Source organism: Eptesicus fuscus, chromosome 20 (genome assembly GCF_027574615.1).
Source record: "Eptesicus fuscus isolate TK198812 chromosome 20, DD_ASM_mEF_20220401, whole genome shotgun sequence".
NCBI lineage: Eukaryota > Metazoa > Chordata > Mammalia > Chiroptera > Vespertilionidae > Eptesicus > Eptesicus fuscus.
This window is the reverse complement of record NC_072492.1, coordinates 31029001-31055009: the sequence shown is the minus strand read 5'-3', so window position 1 is coordinate 31055009 and position 26009 is coordinate 31029001. Positions and strand designations below refer to the sequence as shown.

The following is a 26009-nucleotide window of genomic DNA, read 5'->3' as shown; positions in this document are numbered from 1 at the left end:
TGTGTCTCTATGAAAAAATTTTCAAACAAATCACTTTAAGGAGGTTCGTTTTTTATTCCTTCCGCCCGGGCTTGCCACCCCCAGACAGTGCAAACCCTGGAAAACCATCCTAAACCATAAAGCAACGTCAGGGCTCCCAAGACCCCAGCCCTGCCTAATTCTCTCCATTGCGCCTGACTGGTTGGAACCCCTGGCTAGTACCTGGGCAGCTGACCCAGAGATGTCAGTGTCCTCTCCCATCCCGACCCATCCCATGTTGACCTTGACCACAGAGACAAAAATCACCCTTCATCGGGGTTATTTTCTCAGTTTTCCAGATGAGGAAAAAGCCCAGCAAGATGAAGGCGTCCTGCAAAGTCACCCAGCGAATCCGTGGCCTGGTCTTCCGACTAGACGAGGGATGAGAGGGCCTCAGAAACCTCTGCAGGTTTGTGGTTTTCTGCTGCTTAAAAATTCTAGGAGCAAAGCAAACTGTCAGAGGTGGGATACAGGACCTAGCATGGGTCTGGAGGTTTCCAGACACTGCAGTTCCATCAGCTCCAAAAGGCCCAGACAGTGCCGGGGACAACGGTGGGGACAAGGTTGACAGCTGGGCTCCAGACCAAGTGTTCAAGTGCCGGCTGCTGACTCTGCATAGTGATACCGCATCAGCCCCAGGAGAGGAGCGAGGTGTCTGACGGAGGGGCCGCAGCACACAGCCTTCTGCTCCACAGCAGGCTCCTGAGGCCTCTGCAGTCTCTGCAGGAAGACAGAGAGCAGCATGGGTTTCTCCTCTGAGCACAGGGGCCTGATGCCCACAGACGACCACCTGTGTCTTCAGGTCACACCTGGCCCTGCGCTCCCATCTGGCTCTCTATGCCCATGCCCCTTCTCCTTTGCCCTGAGGCTGCCTGTATGGGCTCAGGAGCTGCCGGGTCAGGACCACTGCTCTCTGGGCTGATACCCAGCTTAGCCCGTGACATGGTAGCCATTCAACAACTTTCTGCTGAGTTAAACAATAGGAAAAAATCAGGAGCGTGATCTAGGATCTGGAAGAGCAAGTCTGTTGGGGAAGATGCTTTGGAATCTACTGGTTCCAAAGGCTCAATGGGCCTGTCCTGGCCAGAGGAGGGAAGTAGTAAGTTTATGTTTGAGGTTCCCCACTTGCAAGGCCCCTTTTAAGCCCTGGATCTAACTTTGTACCCATAATTTGGAATTATTTTTTCTTACAGAAGGTACCCAATGTAGTATAAGCTTTAGGCTTCACAAAATCTGGGTTGTCCCCCCCGCCCCTACCATCCTAACCCACCAGCTTTGCAAACTCTGAGCCCTACGTATTGGAGAGTAGGATCCCGGGATTAGGGGATCGCATTGATTATGTGGTTCATCCCTCAAACAGGTAGATCCATCAATTCCCAGGAGCTCTTTCTTAGGGATATGCAAGGATAGATGTCACCTCTCAAATACTCTGTACTAATGTTTGACATCCTTAAAGTCAATAAATTTCTCTTTATGTCCAACTGCTATTTCCTACGTTAGCTGAGTATTATTTCCTCTTGACCAGGCATTGTGCACACCGAGACCATATCTCCCCTTCCTCTCAGAACATTGCCATCTCTCTCAGAAAACCGTGGCCGAGACAATGCAACATCCTTACCTCCCTGGATTCTCCTCCAGACCTCACGGGAAGACCACGTTTTGCATCCTCCCTTGCAGGTGATTTGGGACCATGTGACAGAGTTCTGGCCAATGGATGCGGGTAGAAGTGATATAAACCACTTCCTATGTTGGCCTTAGATCTTGCATGACCTTCCAGTTCTCTCTCCCCTTTGGCAGAACCTTGGAAAGTTTTGTGTTTCAGATAGAATAGCTATGAGGTCGACGTAGCCTGGGCCCTGTGGCCACCTCTTGGAGGGAGCTACCAAGCAGCAGTAAGATGGTGAGAGGAGGGAGGAATGAACCTTTATTAAGACACTGACATTTCAGCATTTGTTTGTTACTACAGCATAGCCTAACCCACCCTGGTGAATATAGTCTTAGTCTCTCTCCCACTCTTCCTCTCTCTCATTTTGGATACCATCTCTATGGCAACTTAGAAGTTCATACCAACACAAAATAGGACAGTGGGGGATGTATCGGTACAGAAGTCACTTTATGGAAAACGAATTCGTTCAAATGCATAACTAAACCAATCCTGAGCCTCCTCTCCCAGTTAAGTCGCATGGACACCTTCAAACTTCCCCCTGGACCCAAGGTCTATCCCTTTGATCATCTCAGGCTTCTTTCTCAGGATTTTCTTCATTTCCTACATCTTTTTTAAGAGCCAGTGGCCCAGATTAGAAAGATTTCTCTGATAAGAAGATGATCCATAACATATTCAGTATAGGATACAGGAGACCTCCTCTGGTTTCTTATGTCTGTTGTTGCAAAAACACAGTATAGCTTGAAAAGTCACATTTGAGGTTAAACCTGGAAAGTTGAGTACATGGTTTTCTCATTGTTTCTTTCTTCTAAAAAGTGTTTTTCCAATTACAGTTTACATTCATTATTTTGTATTAGTGTCAGGTGTACAGCATAGCACTTAGACAATCATAGACTTTACACAGCGTGCCCCCGATATCTCCAGGACCCCCCTGGCACCATACATAGTTATTACAATATTATTGACTATATTCCCTATGCTGCACTTTACATCCCCATAACTATTTTGTAACTACCAATATGTACTTCTCAACCCCTTCACCCTTTTCATCCAGTTCTCCAACCCCACCACCACCTCTTGACAACTATCAATCTATTTTCTGTATCGATGAGTCTGTTTCTGTTTTGTTTGTTTATGTTGTTCTTTAGATTCCACATATAAGTGAAATCATATCATTGTTTCTTTCTGAAACTTCACTAAAATGTGAGTTAAGGAATAAAAAAGGTATAAGCCCACAAAAATAAAAAGAATGAGGGGAGGGGGGAAGCAGCATAAGACAAAAGGCATCAACAGATTTTTGGAAGATGAAAAGCTGGTGGAGGAATTATCAGAGCTGAGAAAGCTGAATACCATGTGCCTACACAGGAGGATGCTCGTGAGAACAGAGCCAATTCAAGCTGCGGAATCTTGGCAAGACACCGGGGACTGCAAAGACAAGAATGAACTGGAAACTGGGCAGCTTCAGCCCAACTGGAAACTGGGGATCCGTAGAAAAATGCCCCAAGTTCCTGCCCCAGTTCAGTACAGTCGGGTGAACACCATTCCTCTACCCCAGTAGGAGGTGTATTGAGCAGAGAAATTGAGGGTCCAAACCCAGATCAACAGGAACAGTAGAAAAGAGTCATCAGAGGGAGAATTAAATGAAAGCCTATCTCCAAATGGTTGTACCCCCAGCCTCCTATGCTATACATCTATCTCCAAGGACCTTAGCAACCAGATCTGTACTATCCCACCCCGGTCACCCACCCCACCCCAGAGAGGAGGTTGGTGGATTCTTCTCTGGTGAAACTGGCCCCTAAAAAGACCCCATGCTACTAACATTGTGGGAATTCTATTCTAAATATATGGCCCTCATATCACTCCTATGGTGAAACTTATTGATTGATAAGTGACACCTATGCACAGAAAGTGTCCAGAAGATGGCTTTTTAATAATATTTTACTCTTAAATATTAGTGGAGTTCAAAGGATAACCAAGAACTCAAAAAAAGTCTCCAACACAAAAGACAGAAACTAAAACCAATAACCAAAGAGAGGACCTTGGAGGAAAGAAAACATCAAACTTGAACGAAGGAGCAGACAAGAAGGACCTATCCAAACTGGATTGTGATGATGGTTGCACATCTCTTGAAATTTACTAAAAAGCATTGAATCATATATTTTAAGGTCTGTAAATTGTACCCAAACAATTGTTTTAAAAGAGAGAATAATTAGAAAAGAAAAAGGAACAGGCCCTTGGCTATTGAAAATATGAAGCAGAAATAAATAGTCAATAGAAGGATTTCAAAGATAAGGTCAAGGAAATTTTTCAGAAAGTGGGAAAAATAAAGGCATGGAAAATATGAGATGGAAAAAATAGGGAAAGTAGAAAAATCCATGTTGGGGGCCCAACAAAGGAAATACAGAATAGAGAAAATGTAAGGGAGTCCATTCTCAAAGAAGTAATACGAAAATATTTTTTTAGAACTGAAGAGCCTGCATTTCCAGATTTTAAAAGCCTATTGAGCACCAAATGCAACGAATGAATAAAAGCCCACACTAATTTCATGGTGAGGGGTATGAAAAATGAAGATCTTAAAAGCTTGTAGAGGGGGGAAAATAGATTGTAAAAAAAAAAAGAATTATCAACCAAGAATGACAGAAAACAACTGAGAAATGAGTTGAAAATTGCTCCCTTAGCATGATAAAAAAACCATAACCCAAAATTTTAAAAACAAGTCTTTGATGAGATCAAAACGTGTGTGTGTGTGTGTGTGTGTGTGTGTGTGTGTGTGTGTATTTCTACATTCATCTCTCCCAGCTTTCTCAAAGACCTACCCCCTTTCTTGGATGTTATCTTTTCTGCATCCTGCTCTCCTTTTCCCTTTCCACTTCCTGTTCTCTCTTCCCTCTTCGTTGTCTCTCTTCCTTAACTGGCCATCACATAGAACAAAAATAATATTTTTCTAATTACTTCCTTCATTTGTTAAGTCATTTTTGTGTTCTCTATTCTTCATCTGGAAAGCAAACACATGGAACACTTCATGTTTCTGCATCTCAAAATCAAATTTAAACTCGATTTTTGTTTTTCCCCCTCTGTGGTCTGGGAGGCACCTCCCTGGATTTCTGCCTGGGAAGCCCTGTCTCACTTCCGCCTCCGGTGGGAGCAGTTCACGTTTTATGGCTCAGCTTGGATGGGAATAAGAGGCTTAACTAGTTCTGAGCTCAAACTCATCGTGTATATATATATAGAGAGAGACAATTCCAAACTGGTCTCTCCTAGTTCAGTGGGGGAAACGAGCTGAGATTTGGTCCTCTATAGGCAAAGGCCTCCTCATTCTAGATCCTTCTATCTAGCTGGCCTTCCAAACCCCAACCTCTCACTAAAGCAGGTCTGTTGCTCTAGGCCAGGCATGAGCAGGGATTGGATCCAGCTCAGTGTCAAGACTTGGGTGGAGGTGGCTGGTGACAGCAGAGACAACCCATTCCTCAGCACACAGTTGTTGAGTGCCAACGATGTGCTCGGCCCCAGGATACAGAGAAAGCTGAGACTTGGCCTTTAGTCTCAAGAATTCACTGTCTGTGGCAGGGGGCACAAGCACCTAAACAAATCCGTATCCTCCACTGTGTCCACTGTGGTAGGAAAAGTATGAACACGGCCTCAGAGCAGTGTGGGCAGAGGGTGGATGGCTTCCGTCCATCCTGGAGCCCTGAAGGAGGCTTCCTCTCAGAGGAGGGGACCTGAGAGTTGAGCCTTGAAGTATGCATGAGACATTGTCAGATGAAAGAAAGCCTGAGGGGGCAGGGGGAGGGCAGGCTCTCCAGAAGGGATGGCCTGTGCAAAGGCACTAAGGTATGTGAGAGCATTTCTATGTGACCCTGGTGGGTGGGAAATGATAGGGGGAAAGGGTATCTCAACTCTCCCCTCAGAGCTCCCCAGGCCCCCATGACATCTGTCACCTCGTGTGGGGCGACAAAGCAAGTGTCTAGTCCTGCACGACTCCACGGTGAGTGACAGCTCTGTCATTAGCAGGGCAGAGGCACAATCTCCCTGAATGAGGAGCTCCTGGATTCAACGGCTGTGCTGTCAGCCACCAGCCCCGTTCACTCTCAGCCAGACTCTGACCTCTGCTGCCCCTGTCTCAGGAAGGAAGATCCCCTCCCTCAGAATCGCTAGCTCTCTGTCTTTTGTGGGGGCTGGGCTGGATCAGTCTGTGGGGCCCGGGAGACCAGCTCCATTGTAAAGCAGCAGCTGTGAGAATAGATCACCGCGCTGACAAGCTGTGGAGCTGGGAGAGTCCTGTGTCCCCAATACCCTCCCCACCTCCCCAGGGCCGGCATATGGCAGGCACTTCATACATGCGTGTTGAATAAATTCTGTGCTTAGAAAAAGAAAAAAGGAAAGTAAGAGAAAGAGACGGAGATTGATTGATTTTTAAAAGGGAGAGAAAGAGATGAGATGTTGGGGCACCAGGCACACAGCACTAGCAGGTCACACCCTAGGGGCCCGTGTTAAATGCCAGGCCCTGTTGCAAGCTCCATACACGCATTAACTTGCTGAACCCCTACAAGAACTCCATTTGGCAGTTGAGGAAACTGAGGCCAAGTGAGGCTAAGTAACTTGCCCACGGCCACAGTCTCAGGCCTCTGCACTGGCTCCCTGGCGACCAGCTCCTGCCCTCACTGGCTACTGCAGGTGGCTGGCCTGAAAACTGCTGAGCAGGAGTGTGACCGTGTCTAGTGTGGCCTCCACTGCCAGTTGAGGGTCGAAGGAGCTTGGCTCTCAGAGCCTCTGACACCATCTATTTTTGTTGCAAAACAGCTGGCCAGATGGTCGGCCCACTTGGCCCTGTGCCCAGACCCCTGACAGGGGCTCAGCAGAGGAAGGGTGGGTTCCCACAGGGCTTTCACCAAGGAACCCTCCCCTGCAGAGCCCACCATCACTTCCCTCCCACGGTCCTCCCGCACTAGCCATCCTAGTCTCCCTGGTCAGATACCCGCCACCGCACTTGAATATCACCGTCTGCCAGGCACTGTGCCAAGCCTATTGCATGACTCATCTCATTTAGTCTCCACTACTGTGTCCTGGAGGGCAGGTATCATTCTTTCTCTTTGCAGGGTGGGAAGGGATGCTTAGGGCATATCTCCCCCCAACCCCTCTCCTCCTCCCCCCCAACTTGTCACAACAGTGCTGGAGGTGGGGCTGGGATTCCAACCTGGCTATGTGGGAGTCAAGCTCTGCCCTGTTAGCCTGGGCCTTTGTCTTCTGAGTGCCACAGGGGGGTCCTGGGGCCTACTGTCTTTCAGCACTGGCTGAGGTCATTTCTCAGCGCCTAGCTTCATCCTGGATGGAACAAAGTTAGAACAAGGATGGCCTCTGGCCTCCCTCCTATCACAGGTGGATGGAGCCCAGGAGAAATGCAGAGATGCTCCAGAGGGATTGAAGGGGCTGCAGACACACCTCCTGCTGCGTTGGTTCCCAGAAGTCAGAGGTCCATGGTCAGGTAGGAGAGGCCTGGGTAGAGGAGGCCAGTGAGACTCACTGCTCTATCCACTGGAGAGGGCAGAAAAGGAGAAATAGAGGATCCCTGATTTAGCAGGTAACTGGCCCTATGAGAAACCAAATGTGACAGTGGGGGACCTTTGTGGGGGCATACAGGAAGTGGAAACCCAGGTTAGACCCACCTATGGCCAAACTCTTAGGCGCTGTCCCACCTGCCAGGGTTAGCCCCTAGGAACATGCTCTGTGCCACAGTGCCATCTGCAGGGCAGCCCCCCACAACACGGAGGCTACTGGGGCTGCTCCTATGAGCTGCTGATCATGAGCATTCCCGATAATGGTTGTGGATGACGAAACCAGCACCCTACATACTGTTATTGAACACTTAGGGCAGTCAATGTAGGCACCCCTTTCCAGCAGCCTTCTAAATGATTCGGGTTGATATGATTGTATCCATTTTGTAGATGGAGAAACTGGGCCTCAGAAAGTTAGAATCACCTAACTAGTTGCTGGTAGAGCCTGGCAGGATTCCAGTCCCTCCTATGGCAGAAGAAAGAGAAGCGTGGATGGAGGGAGATGAAGCAAAAATCTGCTGGTTGGAGAGGTCGGAGAGGCAGGATTTGTGTCTTGGTTCTGTCACACCGGCCCTCAGAGAAGCCCCTCCCCACCCCAGCCATGGAGAGGAAACAGCCCCAGATGACCCATTCTACTGTGTCTGTCAGCAGAAAATTGAATTGCTTAAAGGGGATTTTCTAGGGGGTAAGGGGGGCTTTTACACATCTCATTATCTGGCAAGATAATTGAGAATATTATTTTTCCTCCCTTCAGTGCCCAGCCCAGCCCCAAGTTATCAGCCAAAACAAGGAACTGAGGCTGCCTACCCAACGGAGGAGATACTCAAGTTGCCTAATTTAATCAATGTTTCTGAAATGTGAACCCTATAATTTTTTTAGTTGGCCATCCAAATTCCTGAGCTCATGTTTAAAGTGTCATGGACACAAAATGAAGCAACCTAATTGGGTTTACATGGGTGCTTGAGGTTCTACGAGCCATGTGTGAAGTAGTTCACAGTGAATTTCCTTATTCCTGGGGCAGCCTTTCCCCATCCAACTTAAGCCTCCCAAGAAGAGAAGAGAACTGCTCTGTGATCCTGAGCTCATTGCGGTATTATCCCGATGGGAGCCTATCTGGGAAGGGAGATGTGCCTAGTTGCCAACCTTCCTCTCCTTGTACATGGAGAACCCAGAGGTAAAGTCTGCTGTTCTAGATGACTTGATGTCACAGAGGCAAGATCCAGGAGTGGTGAGGGAATTCAGCTCTCAAGAAATGGTTAGAAAGGCTCATTCTGCTAAAAGGAGAGCATCCTGTGAGGTCTTACCTGCTTGTTCAAGGCACGTGACATTATGCCAATAAGTAACTGAAAAAAACTTAAAGCCTTCTCTTTCTAATTTTCTTCCATTTCCTTTGTTAAAGAGAATGATCGTCAACCTGGAAAGGTTAATAAACATGATTATGGGGTAATGAGGACCCAAGATAGATGATGGCAGTGCTCAAGGAGAGCCCTCTGCTGTACATGAGCTCAGCTCTCCTGATTCCAACTAAATATATCCAAGGACTCCCCAATGTGACCTCAGAACCCCTACTGGTAAATATCCTGATAAATCAGGAAGCTGAGAGGTAGGGGGGAGAGAACTGGAGATGGGGACATGTTGTCCAACTTTGAAAACGTAGATTCCAGAAATGACAGGCTGGTATGTCTGATGTTGACCTGTGGTCAGGTTTTCAGCTCAGAGTCCAAGGCAGCACTTTGTCCTGGAAGGATCTGGGCCCCAGGGCCCCAGACCTGCATTTGAATCATGGCCACGTGGCCCTTGGCAGGTGACTTTACCTTCTTGAACCTTGTTTTCCCTTTTGCAAAGCAGATATAATACACATGCCTTCCAGGGGTGAAGGTTAGAGATGATGTGTGTGAAGTGCCTAGAACAGTGTCCAGGATGCTCAATCAATAGTAACAATGACTGCTTTGTGGATATGATTATTGCTGCCTGTTTTATTATTGGCATTCACAAGTCCTCTGCTCTGGGTACCTACTTTTCTTTTCTCTTCCAGGCATATCCTTGGCTGTAGTCCCTGTTTCCTAAGTCGTTCCCGGTGTCCAGGCAAAACGCGGATTCTCCTACACTTGGGAATCCCCGTGGCCCACCCCAGCCAGGGCTGCGTGTAGGTGAGTGGCATGAAGCAGTAAGTGGCACCACCCAGTGGCAATCTATTTTCTGGCCACATTAGTAGCTAGCCTAAAGATTGAACACTTTGGAGGGTCGCCTACTTCAGTGGTTCATCCAATGCTTGTGTGGTCCATCTAGTGCTTGCGTGTGCCACAGCATCCTCCCAGAGGCTTTCCCATGCTATGCATTGGAGTAAAAGAATGAAAATAAAAAGGTAAGTTCTTAGTGTACTGCTCCTCAGAGACCACAAGGTGGCGCAAAAGCAAAGTTTTTTTTCAAAGCGTCCCACCAAATCTGCAGAGACAGAAAGGAGATTGATCCATGGTTAGTGGTTGCCTAGGGCTGGGGGGTGTGAAAGAAACTGGGATTGACTGCTAAAGGGCCTGGGGTTTATTTTCAGGGTGATAAAAATGTTCTAAAAGTTGATTGCGGTGATGGTTGCACAAATCTATGAGTATACTAAAAACCACTGCGTTGTACGCTTTTAAAGTGGTATGTGAGTTATAATTCAGTAAAGCTGCTACCAAAAAAAAGGTGAAAAGAATATCAAAATTTTCAAAGAAAAAGTATCTCCAAAGCATATCATCAGATTTTCTGTGTACTATTTTGACAACTTCTACCAGCTACCTGTGGACCAAGGACTCGGGTCACGAGAGGGTGTCTGTCATACCTCACTTGAGACCTACTTCTACAGGAAGAATGTAAACCTTCCTGTCCTGAGCAACTCCCATGCAAATATTCTCAGCCCTGATAAGGCATTATTTAAAATAGATCAAAGTACATGATCTACAATATATAGAATTGATGCATGGGGCTCCCCCGCCCCCCCATTACCCCATATTCTTGGTATCCACAGAGCTGTACCCCAGGTAAGCCTGGGAACTTCCTTTCTAGGTGAGGAAATCAAGGGTCAGAGGTTCAGTAGCCCAACTGAAACCAGCGAGTGGGTGGGTGGAGCGCTAATCTCAGCCTCACACTTCGATTCCACACTCAGAGCTCTGGCCATTTCAATAGGGGACCATACATCTCACTTTACACCTGTAGTCCCTGTGAAATTATTAGTGCATTATTAGTCACACTCCTTTCCCTCTTGAGGTAATAAATTCCATGGCTGCCTAACCATGGGGCAGTCTTTTCCCTGGGGCTCTGCCTCCTTTGTAACTAAGACTGATGCCTCAGAACTGGTGCTGTGGTCAGGCCAACAGCACCTCAGCACTTCCTAAAGCACCCACCAAACCCCTCCCCTGCCCAGAACAGGAAAATCCATAGAAACAGAGTAGATTAGTGGTTGCTGGGGACCTAGGGGAAGAGAGGAGTTGGTTTCTTTTTGGGATGATAAAAATAATTGGAAATTAGTTGTAGTGGTTGCACAACTTTGTGAATATACTAAACACCACAGAATTTTAAAAAGGAAAAAAGATGAGGGTGGGACACAGCAATGGGCTTTTCTATACATGCATCCCAGCTGGCACTTGTCATGGTTAGAATAGGACAGCAGTGAGCAGGATCAGGTGAATAGAGCAGGAGAGATTAAGCATAGCCCCCACCCCACCCCACTTCACTTTTCCTATAAATAAGGCTGATTACTTTGTGGCCAGCACTGCTGTTTACACTTGGGCATCAAGATAGCCCCAGAGAAACACCAGAGCAAGGCACACAAAGGCCTGAGACATTTAATCCCCACAACCCTATGAAACAGGTATTATCCCCATTTAACAGTTAAGCAAACTGAGGCTCAGAGACAAGGAGGCTGAGAGTAACTGGCCTGAGGCCAGCAGCTAGTGAGGGACACAGCTGGGATGTGAATATGGCTATCAGGGGCCCGAGTGTCTGCTCAAAGCCACTGCACTAATGTGTCCCCACTTACCCCAACTCACCAAAATCACTGAAAGACAAAGACTATAGTTGGAAGAGTCATGAAAGTACCAGTGAGGAGTACTGCTAAAGGCCCAGGGCCAGGAGAGTACCCCTGTGGTTTTCTTGTACAAGTGCCCTGTGAGTTTTCTATAGAAAATCAGCTAAGATAGAAAAGGAGGGATTTTAAAGTAGTTCAAGACATTCAGAAGTACATGGCTGCCTTCTCTTCCTTCCAAAGCAAGTTTTTTATTGTTCAACCAATCAACAGTGTTCACTGAAGCCTAGCACAGTACTAAGTACACTGTACTAAGCATAAATACACCAGCGTAAGACACAGTCCCGGCCAATTTAAACGTAGAATCTAAACATTTCTCAGGAATTACTCCATGGTTAAACAAGCAAATCTGGTCTTAGCTGACAATATCGCAATGAACAGTCTTTAAAGCCAATTATTTTAAAGAAAAACATTACACCTACACTTGTCATGGTATGCAGTTTCTCCCCAGTAATATCAACTTCATTGTTTTCAATAAACAAGGTTTACTTTTCTTAAAATTCACCTTTGTTAAAATTAACCTCTGTAATTTCAATAGATTTTTTTAAAGGAATTTTAAAAGGTAAAGTAGTGGAAACATGTACAAATTTGGCCAACAGATGTCTGAGCAAAAGAGCTCGAGACTACTGAGAGAACCTAGCCCATCTCCAGGCCGTTTTCGTTAACATTCTGACAACATAAAGCATGTTTCCATGTAAGACATTACCACCGCCCAGAAGAGGGAGTCAGGACCATGGACAGCGGTGCAGGCTAGCCATTACCAGGAGGGCAAAATTTCACACCAACCCAGAGGCAATAAATACCAGGGGTTGGGGGGAATTTTGTCCCCCAAATTAACCTCTTGATCCTCTCACAAACTCTCATAACTCACAGGTGTGTAGTTCTGGGAACAGAAGTTAGCCCAAACCAGAAGTTGGATTGAGATACTGTACAGGGTGATGATTCATTCCCGGGAGCAAACCTCCTGCTTTGAGAGCGTGGAACATTCAGCACAGAGCAGAGGAGAGAGAGCAGCAGTCTCAGGAGCCTGAAACCTGAGAGGGTGATGCAAGGACACAAACATGCCTGTCACCTTGCTTTCTTTTCCAGACCCTGCGCTCGACTGTGGCCCCAGCAAAGAGCTGTAGCCTCATGCTGGGTTACTACCCAAAATGGTGTCCATTTTGGCAAAAAAAAAAAAAAAAGGCAAACGAGGGAAGGTACTAGCACAAGGGGAGGACTGGATAATTTTATACTGTTCATGTAGTCTGGATACTCTAGTGAAAAAGATCACTGATTCCTTGAAATAAAGTATGTTATACCAGGAAGTCAGGGCTAGGATGCAGCTGAAGGGAAAAGTTCAAATCTGAACTTCAAACCTGTGGTCAGCAAGTGCCTTTTGCTCGAAAGCACTGAATAGTGAGCATCTAGCTGTGGCAGTGACGGGAAAGAATGACAGTTCCTTCCTTTTCGTAGACTCTAAAGTCTAAAAGGACCCCAGGTATGCAGAGACGCCAGACCCAGGGCTTCACAACTGAACTTGGTCCTCATGCCAGCAGCCCTCCTCCTTTCCACCATGAAGATCACTCTGGCTCCTGTGCACCCGACAGCCCTCAGGAATCCTCCAGCAACTGTAGAAATGATCATCAAAGCTACTGCAATCGGAGGTAGTGTACAAAATGTAACGCTGGTTTTTCTTATAGCAGATATAAGGCACAGTGTGAGGACGCTGCCCCACTCCCAGCCACACATCCACACTTGCTCCTGGCACACACACAAGCAGCTGATTTCGCCATGATGCACAGGAGTGAATTGCTTCCAGTCACTTCTGGTTCTTAAGCTGGTCAGAGAGCCAGTCCAGGCCTTCGTAAAGCCCGTCTCCACTGGTGGCACAAGTAGCCTGAATGTGCCAGTTTCTCTGGCAGAGGGACTGTAAGCCAAGCTTGTCTGTTATTTCTGCTGTGCTCATAGCATTGGGAACATCCTTGGAAGAGAATATCCAAAAGTCAGTTTATAATGTTGCATTCATATAATGAAATATCATGCTTTTAAAAAAGTATATATACCATGCTCTTCTCCCCAAACCTGCCCCAACCCACAGACTTATCTCAGCTGATGGCAACTCTAGCCTTCCAGTTGCTCAGGCCCAAAACCTTAAAATCATCCTTAATTTTTTCTCTCTCTCTCACTCTCACAACTCCACTTTAGGAAATCCTACAGACTCTACCATCTAAATATATTCAGCATCTGATCATTTCTCACCCCACCTTCACAGCTACACCCTAACCCCACCACCATCATGTCTCACTTAGATTACATACATAACTTCTTTATTGGTCTCCCTGCTTCTGCTCTTGCTCCCCTAAAGTCTATTCTTAACTTAACAGTCAATTAAAATCAGATCAAGTCATTCTTCTATCAAAATCCTGCAACAGCTCAGTCTCTCTGGGGGTCAGAGTCCTTCTGATGGTCTGTAGGCCTTCATGACCTGAGCCCCCATGACTTCTCCAAATAGTCCTGCTTAATCTTTTTAAATACAGCACTCAGCACATGTTACTATATTATAACATTTACTTACTTAGTATGCTTTTTCTTATCCATCTCCCCTAACGAGAATGTAAGCTTCACAAAGGCAGGACTCTATCTCTTTCTCTGATGTATCCCAAGTGCATAGAACTGTGTCTGGCACATAGCAAGCTCAAACTAAATTTGAATAAATTAGCACTAAAGAACAAGGTAGATCTGTTGTATTGATATGGAAGGTTGGTCAAAGATATGCTAATTGAAAAAGGCAGGTTGCCAAACAGAATGCAGACTATGATCTCCACAATTTAAATGTGAATATAATCATTTAACTCAGGGGTCCTCAAAATTTTTAAACGGGAGGCCAGTTCACTGTCCCTCAGACTGTTGGAGGGCCAGACTATAGTTTAAAAAAATCTATGAACAAATTCCTATGTACACTGCACATATCTTATTTTAAAGTAAAAAAACAAAATGGCAAAATGGCAAAAACACCCGCAGGCCATAGTTTGAGGACGCCTGATTTAACTGCTTATATAGGCATAGAAAGTTCTACCTCTGGAAAGAGGTAAGAAATGTAACAATGTTTTTACCCTGAGGAGTGGGACTAAGTATTTCACTTCACTTGATAGTCTGAACTGTTTGCATACTTATACCATGAACATATTCTGCTTTTATAATTAAAACAATAAATCTGTTCCTTTTTTTTTTTTTGAAAGTCCACTATGTTCACTAGTGAAATTCTGGACTGACATCGAACCTAACAGTAGGGACATGGTTGAGTAAATGATGATCCATTTGCCCTTTAATATCAACTTTAAAATCATGTTTACAAAGAGATGAATGACAAGAGAAAATGCTTTCGATAAATCGGAAGTGACAAAACAGTATGCAACACTGTCAAAACAGTACGATTTCCATCATATGATGAATATATTCATGGAGGAGAGAGTGGGAGGAAACATATCCCAAGGTAACTGTTGTTATCTCAGGCTGGTACATTCCACATGATTCTACCTTCTTTCCCATACTTAGCTCAGCTTCACGTTCTGTTCTACACTGGGTCCTCCTCCCACTCTTTTACAGCTTATATTACATTAGAGGCCCGTTGCACGAAGAGATTTGTGCAATAGGCCTTCCTTCTCTTGGCTTCTAACAAACCGGCACCCGGGACCCAGGCCTTTGCTCCGGCCGGAGTCTGCCATCTTCGTCTTTGATGCAGACTCAGGAGTCTGCAGTCTTCGTCTTTGCTGCTCCTGTAGATCCCTTGCCGCCCCCCCCCCCCCCCCCCGGCCCTCCCTCTCATAGCAGGAATCCTGCCCCGCCTGGCCACTCCCTGCCTGGAGCAGCTGGGCGGCTGCCATCTTTGTCCTTCTAATTTGCATATTCCCTCCTGATTGGTTGGTGGTCGTAGCAGAGTGATGGTCAATTTGCATGTTTTTCTTTTATTAGTGTAGATTTCCTCCTCAGTGATAGCCCTGTAAGATCTAATCATTCCCTCCCTGGTCCACCCCCAACTCTGCTCCAGTGTCACTGGCTGCCTTGCTGTTCCTAGAACCCTGGGGCTCCCTTCCTGATGGACTTCAGGTCTCTGCTCAGATGTCATCAGAGAGGCATCCTGGCCCTTCCCCATATCCATTCTGCCCCTTCTCTGCTTTACCTTCCTCCACAACACTTCCACCAGACACATTACATATTATGTATTCACTGACTCTCCTCCCACTAGGATGTAAACTCCATAAACACAGAGACTTCTGTCTGTCTTGTTCACTGATATTATCACCAACACCTAAAACAATGACTGGAACTTAGATGCTCAACGAATATGTGTTGAGTGGATGAATGAATGAATATAAGACGGATGCTATAAAGGAGGTGGAGGAAGAGGTTATGGTAGGGACTAGAGAGAGAGAGGCAGACATCTAATTTAAATATCTATTATTTTTAAGTGATCAACTAGCAGTAAGTTTCAGTTCCAGTATTCAGAAAGCCAACAACATACCTGTTTATTTGCAAACACCAACAATACTGCATCTATGAGCTCATAATCCATTAACAACCTGGTTAGTTCTTCTTGGGCCTCACTGATCCGTTCTCTGTCGTTACTATCGACCACAAAAATCAGACCTGGAGAGACATCATAAGCATGTTAGTGATCTGAACCTGGAAAGGGCAGCTGTTTATATCTCCTTACGGCTTCTCCCCGCTCACATGTGTTTTTCACTGAAAGCAATCCTGTGGAAGGATATATAATCCCAAGAGTTAGGAAATGTACTGTACACCAACTAACCTATCTTTTTCAGAAGCATCATAGCCCTTCACCAGATTACAGAAAATATACAGAGAAATACACAAAGAAAAGGTTTTTAATCACTCATTTAAAAAAAATACGTTTTTTATTTATTTTAGAGAGAGAGGAAGGGAAAGAGATGGAAATATCAATGTGAGAGAGAAGAGAAACATTGATTGACTGCCTCCTGCATGCCCCCTACTGGGGATTGAGCCCACAACCTGGGCATGTGCCCTGACTGGGAATCGAACCTGCAACCTCTTGGTGTACAGGACGATGCTCAACCAACTGAGCCACACTAGCTAGGGCAATCACTCATTTTTAATCACTTAATTTCTGAATCGAACCTACATAATAAAGTTCCAATAAAACTCTGGACATCAAAGTTCAGGTAAGTTTCCCAGGTTTGGCAATACTCTGCATATATCACACATCAATGTGCCGGAAGGGTAATGTATTCCTAACTCTCAGGATTATATACAGGGTGGGGCATAAGTAGGTTTGCAGTGGCTTGTGTGGAAAAAACATGCAGGTTATGATTATTACAAGAGTTTTATTAGCCCTGGCTAGTTTGGCTCAGTGGATAGAGCGTCAGCCTGCAGACCAAAGGGTCCTGGGTTTGATTCCGGTCAAGGGCACGTACCTTGGTTGCAGGCTCTGCCCCAGCCCGGACCCTGGTTAGGGCTCATGCAGGAGGCAACCAATCAATGTGTTTCTCTCACATCGATGTTTCTCTCTGTCTTTCCTTCTCTCTTCCACTCTCCCTAAAAATCAATGGAAAAATATCCTTGGGTGAGGATTAACAACAACCCCCCCCCCCACCCCCCAAAAAAATAGCTTTATTACACTGTGTTTTATATTCTCACAACTGTAAACCTTTTGCCCCACCCTGTATCCTTCCATCTGATTGCTTTCAGTGAAACCACACATGTGAGCAGGGAGAGAACCATGGAAGCTGTGTGTTGGTACCACCCAGATCTCTCCCTTTGGTTCATTTGTGTCCTTGTAATAAAACTGTAATGGTAAGTATAGCCCTTTCCTGGGTCCTGGAAGTCATTCCGATGAACCTGAGGGGGTAGTGGAAACCACCAAATTTGCAGTCAGCTGATCAGAAATCAGGGTGGCCTGGGGAACCCCAGACTTGCAGCTGGTGCCTGAAGTAAAGGAGTCTTGTGCATGTGACCCATGAAGTTGGGCACAACTCCAGATAGCTGGTGTCAGAAGTCTTTGCAGCATCCCAGAAAAATCCCAGGAAGCAAGAGACAGGGTGAAGAAAGGTGCTGCCACACTGTACTAGTATCTGAGCAAGTATCGTTGAAACCTGCACAGACCTGGTCACTGCCACGCTGGCTGGGGCAAGAGATGATAGAAAGGATCTCCCAAAGGAGGTGCCGAGGAGGAATCCAACACACCATCCAAATACAGGACAGGGGAGACTTTCTTAGCAGTAGTCCATGTGGCAATAACGGTAATAACCACGTGGGGTCAGGTGACAGTAAGCCCTCTCTCAGACAAGAATGTGGTTGCCAAAAGAACGAATTTGATCCTAAGCTGTATCAACAGCAGTGAAGGTAGCTTAGTTTTTAGGATATGGGTGATTAAAAAAAACAAACCCCACGCTATTGTATGTCCGTCAGAATATCCTGGGAATGTTATGTGGTCAGTGCTGGACCCCACATCCTAAAGCACAGGCAAACTGGAGGGATTAAAAGAATGACTAGGATGGGAAAGGAGTCAGATACCATGTCATCTGAAAAATAACTGCTATAACTGGGGATATTTTACCTGGAGAAAAGACTCAATGGGGGGACTGCTGATCGCTGTCTTCAGATATTTAAAGGGCTATGGCATAAAGAGAGACTTAACTTGTTTTATATAGTAGATGAAAGATCAGTGGGTAAAATCTACAGTAAGTCAACGTGATAACGAGTCAACAGAACTAAAGTAATGATCTACTGAGGGGGCCCTCCTGTGCCTGGAGGTATTCATGCCCAGTTTAAGCCACAACTTGTGGGGACACTGTAGAAGGGGCCTTGCTGGTAAGGAACAGGTAGTGAGAATGAGATGACCTCTAGGTTCCTTCTATGAGATTTCATGACTATGTCTAGGAGGGAAAGCCAGTGTTGGCATTCTGACCTGGCCCTCCATGCTTCCCAATCCCCCCACCCTCTCCAACAGCTGCTGGACCAGCCGCTCTGGACCAGCCCACTCCGGGAGACAGCTCGACAGCTGCTGAAGGTGTGGGGCTTGCACGTGAGTCAAAGCCATGCCTGTTATAGCACATCAGATTTTTAAAGTGCAAAACATTCAAAATTCCCCCCCCCAAAAAAATATGAATGCTGCCAGCAGTTCTGAACTGTGATCATCACTAAGCAAACCAGGTTATCCAGAAATTTGAAGAGATCCTTACAATCATTAGTTCCTAATGCAAAACAGACAGGGGGGAAGCTGGCATAGTATCTCTTTGCCATTCCTAATAACAATAAAGGTTTATAAATATTAGGTACCTTTTCATATTCTATTTTTATAGGGATTCTTATCTGAGAAACAAGATAAGACTTTTGCACTAAAAGAACCTAGAAAAAGGTAAATTGACGCATGAGTAGCATACTGTAATTTGTTTTGTAAATAGGGGAGGAATATATAATTATAGCATAATTATGTTGCATAAAATACCTTTGTGCAGATATACAAGAAATAAAAATCATTGCCTACAGGAAGGGAGCTGGATGGTTAAGGAACAGTGATGAGCTGATGACCTTTTATTATAGACTTTTATTTCTTTTTGAATTTTGAGCCATGTAAGTACATTGCCATTTAACAAATTAAAATTACCAGCAATCAGAGAAAAGTCTTTCCAAGTGAGAACTAAGAGACCATTTTATGCATTATGTGTGATATAGCCCCATCTTTAAGAAACCAATGATAAGGAAATATAGTAACAATCTGGGATTTTCGTGCCTATACGTGTACTTGTAGAATAGTAGGACAGCAGGGAGGGACTGTGGCCACACAAGAGACTGGGATTTGGGATTTGGGGATTCAGCCCTCTCTGTTCATCTCTTTCTCTCCAGAGGCATGATTTTTAGATATTCTCAATAGGTTTAAAAATGGTTAGTGAATTCAAATTCTTAAAAAATTGGTACCTCATCTAAGGGCACCTATAACTCTCAACCAAAAAATGAAATTCATCAGGATAACCATTTTCTAACCATTTCTTGATTAAAAGGAGTTTCCTATATTGGGCATTAAAGCCCGAGTACTTTTTCTAGGAATGCAGGGACCATTTCTCAGAAAGAAATCTCCCCAGTAAGTGTAAGTAGGCCATCAGAAGAGAAGGAACGACTGACAGTCCAAATAAAGCAGAGCACCACCAGGTGCTTCAAGCATGCATCTTTTTAAAAAATATATTGTTGGAGAAACCAAGATGGTGGCATAGGTAAACACCTAAACTGCTGCCTCGCACAACAATTTCAAAACTACAACTAAAAGACAAAACGAACATCATCCAGAACCACAGGAAAGCTGGCTGAGTGGAAATTCTACAACTAAAAGGAAAGAGGAAAGCACATGGAGAATCAGAGGAGCTGCAAAAGGCTGAGGTACGGAGACACGCGCAGGCGGCTGAGTGCCTGGCTGGCTTTCTCTAGCAGGAAGGAGACAAAAGCTCCCGACTGTGCTGAACCCCAGTTCCGACTGCACTGAATCCCAGTTCCAGGCGAGCCCCTGGGGACCCAGGCTTATACGGGGGGAATCTGGACTGTCAGGCAGAAACTCACGGGAGCCGCGAAAGGCAGAGGCCTGGAGGCGTGTGCGCGAGTGTGCGAAGAGAGGACTGACTGCTGAGTACCGCTGGCTTTCCCTAGCGGGTGGGAAACGGAAGCTCCCCCACTACACTGAACTCCAGTTCCGGGCAAGAATCTGGGAATCTGGATTCATTGGGGGAGGAACTGGACTGTCTGGAAGTGGGCGAAACTCGAGGGTGGCTTACTCTTAGAGGTGCTTTCAGCGAATACCGAGTGACACTGAGACCCAGGGGCATCATAGGGCAAGACTGTTTGCTCAGCCCTGAGACTATGCCCCATCCAAGCTGAGCACAAAGGTTTTTGCAATTTTGCAAGTCTTGTCTCATAAGGCTGTCTCCATCACAGAAGTTCTCCTGGCGTAGACACAGCTGATCCTCACAGCCAATTGGCCTGGAGATCAATTCCTCCCAGTGATACCAACAACAATCAAGACTTAACTACAACAAGACTGTACACACAGTCCACAAAGGGGTGCACCAAGAGTGTCCACCTCAGGTAACTGGGGAGGCCGACCTACTGGGCCATATAGGACACCTAGCACACAAAGCTGCTATAGTCACCTAGCAGACTAGAGGAACGCAACAATCAAGTCAAAGATTTGAAATACAAAGAAGCAAAAAACACTCAACCAGAAAAGCAAAAAGAAAAAAGAATCCAAAAATTTGAAGATAGTGTAAGAAGCCTCTGGGACAACTTCAAGCGTACCAACATCAGAATAATGGGGGTGCCAGAAGAAGAGAGAGAGCAAGATACTGAAAACCTATTTGAAGAAATAATGACTGCAAACTTCCCCCACCTGGTGAAAGAAATAGACTTACAAGTCCAGGAAGTGCACAGAACCCCAAACGAAAGGAATCCAAAGAGGACCACACCAAGACACATCATAATTAAAATGCCAAGAGAAAAAGACAAAGAGAGAATATTAAAAGCAGCAAGAGAAAAACAGTTAATTACCTACAAGGGAGCACCCATACGATTGTCAGCTGATTTCTCAACAGAAACTATGCAGGCCAGACGCGAGTGGCAAGAAATATTAAAAGTGATGAATAGCAAGAACCTACAACCAAGATTACTCTACCCAGCAAAGCTATCATTCAGAATTGCAGGTCAGATAAAGAGCTTCACAGATAAGAAAAAGCTAAAGGAGTTCATCAACACCAAACCAGTATTATATGAAATGCTGAAAGGTATTCTTTAAGAAGAGGAAGAAGAAGAAAAAGGTAAAGATAAAAATTATGAACAACAAATACATATCTATCAACAAGTGAATCTAAAAATCAAGTGAATTAAAAATCTGGTGAACAGAATAAACTGGTGAATATAATAGAATCAGGGGCACAGAAAGGGAGTGGACTGAAAATTCTCAGGGGGAAAGGGGTGTGCGGGGTGCGAGAAGAGACTGGACTAAAATCATACACCTATGGATGAGGACAGTGGGGGGCAGGTAAGGGCAGAGGGTGGGGTGGGAACCGGGTGGAGGGGAGCTATGGGGGGAAAAAAGAGAAACAATTGTAATAATCTGAACAATAAAGATTTATTAAATTTAAAAAAATTAAAATAAAAAATATATTGTTATTGATTTCAGAGACGGGAGAGGGAGAGAGAGATAGAAACATCAATGATGAGAGAGAATCATTGATCAGGCTGCCTCCTGCACGCCCCACACTGGAGATCGAGCCCACAACCCGGGCATGTGCCCTGACCAGGAATCGAACCGTGACCTCCTGGTTCATAGGTTGACATGCAACCACTGAGCCACACCAGCTGGGTTCAAGCATGCATCTTTAGATACATTTAATATAAATGGTTCCAAGCCTGTGGACTGGATAATCCTTACCATTGGTGTCCTTGAAATAATGTCTCCACATAGGTCTGTGTTTACAATGGCTATTGACATCCCAGATGGTGAGGCTGATATTGTTATATTCCACCGTCTCCACATTGAAACCTAAATTGAAAAGATGGAGACAAATTTTAATGATAACTTTTGCTGGTGGAACAATTCCAAATAATTTCAACTGACATTTGGCCAGCTTTAACATTTGGACTTTTAATTTACAAAGCAGCTTGCTAGTCAAAGATTTATAACTTACAAAACAGAATGTGTTAGTCAGCTTGCTCTCCCATTCATCATGAAGGTGTCTCAAACCTTCCCTACTCTCTCCAACCTCCAACCTCCCACTTTCCCCCTTTCTCGCAGCAAAAAGATCTTAACAGTGTACTCGAGAGCAAACAGAAGCCGTTAATGGGACTGACTTCCACTTTCCGCCGCACAATATAGAAACCTTCCCACATCTTTCCTCCCTCCCTCTTAGAGCCTTTCCCACTCAGGAATTTGGATCTAGAGGCAGTTCTCAAGGCAAAGATTAAGTTCTATCAAAACCGCCTTTGCAAAACCCTTAAATAGCCCACAAAACACAGTGCTGGTTCATAGGAAGGTTGATCTACATTCTACAGCTTTGGAACAAATCAGATTCTTCAGTTGGACACCAGCTCAAGTAGTTGGCTTGAACCAGAGTGAAGAAGAAATAATCACACTGCATCTTTAAACACTAGGAGCATACTTGGAGTGGAGAGATGCTTCCACTGAGGAAGGCCAGCTGGAATGAAGACAGACTGGAGGGAACAGCAGATTTCCAGCTTCCCTCTCAGGCTGAGGCTGGGACACATGCTAACTGAGATGAATGGAGGGCGTAACTGCCCTCGATGTTTTAATCATTATTATCTTTTACTTTCTTGCCTAGCAGCTAAGGTTAAATTTGCTTAATCTAAATGTGTTTGTATGACTCCCCTGTAAATCTAGGAATGCGCTGGAGATGTTGGGGAGCAATTGGTTAAGTATATATTACCTGGTTTTGGCATCAAAAAGTTTACATTCTTGGAACAAACAAGATTTTCGAAAAGAAATATTCAATAATATAAGCAGCATGTTAAGAGTTTAATAGACTCAATTGTAACTTGGTGTGGCCATAGGTCGTTAACATACCTATGGTAGAGATGGTAGCCACAGTCCTTCCCAGCTTCAATTTATACAACATGGTGGTTTTTCCTACTCCATCCAAACCCAACATAAGAATCCGCACCTCCTTTCTCCCAAACAGACTTTTAAACAGTTTTTCAAAAACATTCCCCATGGTAATTGAATTTGGTTACCTGAATGAAAAGAAAGGCAAGTCAAATAATTGTTCTTTGCAGAGATATGCAAACATACATAAAATACAAGTCTCTATTAACGGTGGATCCTAGTAAAACTTTTTAAAATCACTTTTCATTTTTCAATTACAGTTGACATACAATATTATATTATACTAGAGGCCTGGTGTATGAATTCGTGTATGGGTGGGGTCCCTTCACCTGGCTGGCAATTGGGGCCAATCAGGGCTGTCTTGCCCAGTCCTGATTGGGGCCGATTTGGGTCGGTGGCTGGGGAGGGACTGCTGGAGGGACTGTGGGTCGGCTCTAGGGCGTGTCCGGCCCCAATCTCGCCCAGTCCTAATCAGCCAGACTCCAGCAGCAAGCTAACCTACCGATCAGAGTATCTGCCCCCTGGTGGTCATAGTGACCAGTCAGGCAGTCAACCACTTGGTTGGACACTTAGCATATTAGGCTTTTATATATATAGATTAGTTTCAGTGATTAGACATTATGTAACTTACTAAGCAATCATCCCAATAAATATTGTATCCATCTGACCCCATACATAATTATTAGAATATATTCCCTAAACTGTACTTTACATACCCACGACTATTCTATAACAACCATTTGTTTGTCTTAATCCTTTCACCTTTTCACCCCTTTCCCCAATCCCCCTCCCATCTGGCAACCATCAAAATGTTTTCTGTATCTATGAGTCTGTTCTGCTTATGCGTTTATTTTGCTTAGTTTATTTTCCTTAATTTAATATACTGATTTGAGAGAGACAAATACAGAGACGGGGGTGGGGACATCAACTTGTTATTCCACTTAGCTATGCATCCATTGGTTGATTCTTGTATGTGCCCTAACTGGAGATCGAATCCACAGTTTTGCCATATCAGGACGACCCTCTATCTAACTGAGCTACCTGGCCAGGGCCAGCTTTTTAGTTGTTTTTTAAATTCAATTTAAACAATCTTAAGTACACTTTTGCCAATAAGGAATAGTATGTCTTTTTTCCAAAGGAAAACTCAATTAAGCCTTTTGCTACCTTACCAGAAAATTGTCTTTTCCACTGCAGCATCTAAGTGGGATAGGTAGAAGCCCAGTCTCAATGCCACCACTGTGATGGCAGGCTCTAGTCACCTTAAGTGGGGAAGCAATGCCACAATAAATATATCTAAACTCTCTTGAAATGAGAACTTAGAGAACCAGTTTATTTTACACATGTGAAGCAAAGTCCTTAAGGTAGGCCCAATATCAACATATCTTCGAAATTTAGTTAGTGGCCTGTGGCTAGCAGACCATATCAATACCCAGAAAATAATCTAACGTTTTTCGGAGGTGCAGAAATACGTACAGCATTGTGAAACTGCCCTGGAATCAGTGAAATTAATGAGGCAAGAGTTGAGGCCATACCATAGCCTTTGATATTGACTATCACCTTATTCGCCATCAATTTTTAAAACTGTTGAAATATAATGTACATACAGATATAAACATTCATGATAATGGTACAGTTTAATGAAATGTCACGAACCAGATCAAAAAAGATGATTGCCAGTGACCTAGAACTCTTTGTGCCCCCTCCCAGTCATTATCCTCCCAAAGGTGATCACTATACTGACTTCTAACAGCGAAAATGTTCAATATTTTGTTTTTCAGTAGAATATAGGATAGATTCTATAAAGGAAGGCAATAGTAAAGACAGACTGGTTTTGCAGAAAGCCAACCAACCAAACAACAACAACCCCCCCCCCGCCCCCCCACCCACACACACACAAATCTCAGTTAAGAAACAAACATAAGCTTGCTGTGAGAAGGAAGGTACCTCTTACGTATCCTGTGAGGCTCCATGTCCTCTCCCAACCACACACAGCGCACCTCCTAGGTTCTCCCTCCTGCTTCTCCTTGTCTCTTCCTACTCATCTTCGAGAGGCGCCCAGACCTCGGGAGGAAGACGATGGCGACCCCAGTGCCTCTTTGGCACATTCACACCACAAGAACTAATTGTCCAACAGGGCACGGAGGGGCGCGCCGCACCCCCAGAGACGGCCTACGAATGCCCTTTCTGCCCAGCCACCAGGCCGCCCCCTCTCCACCGGACGGCCGTGGGGAAAGCGTAGGGCCCAGCGACAGCCTCTCGGATCCCCGAGCCCCGCTCTGCGGAGGACGGCAAAGGGACGGGGAGCCCGGGCCCGCTGCGCAGGCCGCCGCCGCTCTCTAGCTCCCCTCCCGCAGACGGCGTGGAAACAGGAGGAGGCCTTGAGGACCATGGTCCCTTCTCCCCCGCCCGCGACTCAGCCGTCCTCCCTGATCACGGCCACCCTCACCGCGGCCTTCTGAACTTCCGCTCCGCTCAGGTAGGTGGTGGGTCACCGGCGTGGGGACGGGACCTTTTGAAACTTTCGCACCAATGAGCTCGAACTTTCGTGATTGACGGCATGTCTGGCCAATGCCAAGGACAAGAAGATCCTGGCTGCAGGAGGCCCGCCCTTGGAGACACCAAGCTTTGTAAATGCCGGGTTCGCCGACCAGTGACAGCTCATCGCGTCGCGGTGAGACACGCCCGGGTACCCCGCCCCAAGGCTGTGTGCGACCCATCAGAAAAGTAAAAGGATTACTGGTTATTCTGCCGATCAACTCGGAAAAATCCCAAGGATTGAAGAACCCTAGGAGGATTCGGACCCGCCCTGTGGGGACGTGGGGACGGGGCCAAGTTCCTAGTACTCTTTAAGGAACTTTGCTGGGATGCGGCTGAAAGTGGAAACTAGTTTGGGGCTGATGTTCTGTGTAGGAAACACCCGGACCCTGACACCGAGGTTAAGCACAAGGAAGCCTTCCTATTCAATCTGAAGCTAGACTGCAACCCTGCCTCTAAACAGATTTCAACAGCTGGGGAAATACTAGCCACCTGCACCTTCCTTCAAATGTCATAGGACCTGCCCTAGCCGGTTTGGCTCAATGAATACAGCGC

The 26009-nt window shown here is 45.5% G+C and overlaps 1 protein-coding gene across 4 annotated transcripts; it reads right to left on the bottom strand.

The window, feature by feature from the left end:
• Window positions 1–50: 50 nt before the first annotated feature.
• LOC103293167 (ADP-ribosylation factor 2-like) lies at window positions 51–25416 on the bottom strand. Of its 4 annotated transcripts, XM_054709415.1 has the most exons (6): window positions 24864–25397; window positions 24089–24178; window positions 22881–23047; window positions 21732–21842; window positions 15801–15925; window positions 12123–13259 (listed from the first exon to the last, which is right to left on the bottom strand). In XM_054709415.1, exons 3-6 carry the CDS (start codon window positions 23026–23028, stop codon window positions 13098–13100), a joined length of 546 nt encoding a protein of 181 aa, XP_054565390.1. In that variant the 5' UTR covers window positions 23029–23047; window positions 24089–24178; window positions 24864–25397; the 3' UTR covers window positions 12123–13097. The 4 variants fall into 4 exon arrangements, with proteins under 4 accessions (XP_054565391.1, XP_054565390.1, XP_028013274.2 ...); XM_054709416.1 differs by lacking the exons at window positions 12123–13259; window positions 24089–24178 and adding an exon at window positions 51–738; XM_028157473.2 differs by lacking the exon at window positions 24089–24178 and having other exon boundaries at window positions 25366–25416.
• Window positions 25417–26009: the final 593 nt, after the last annotated feature.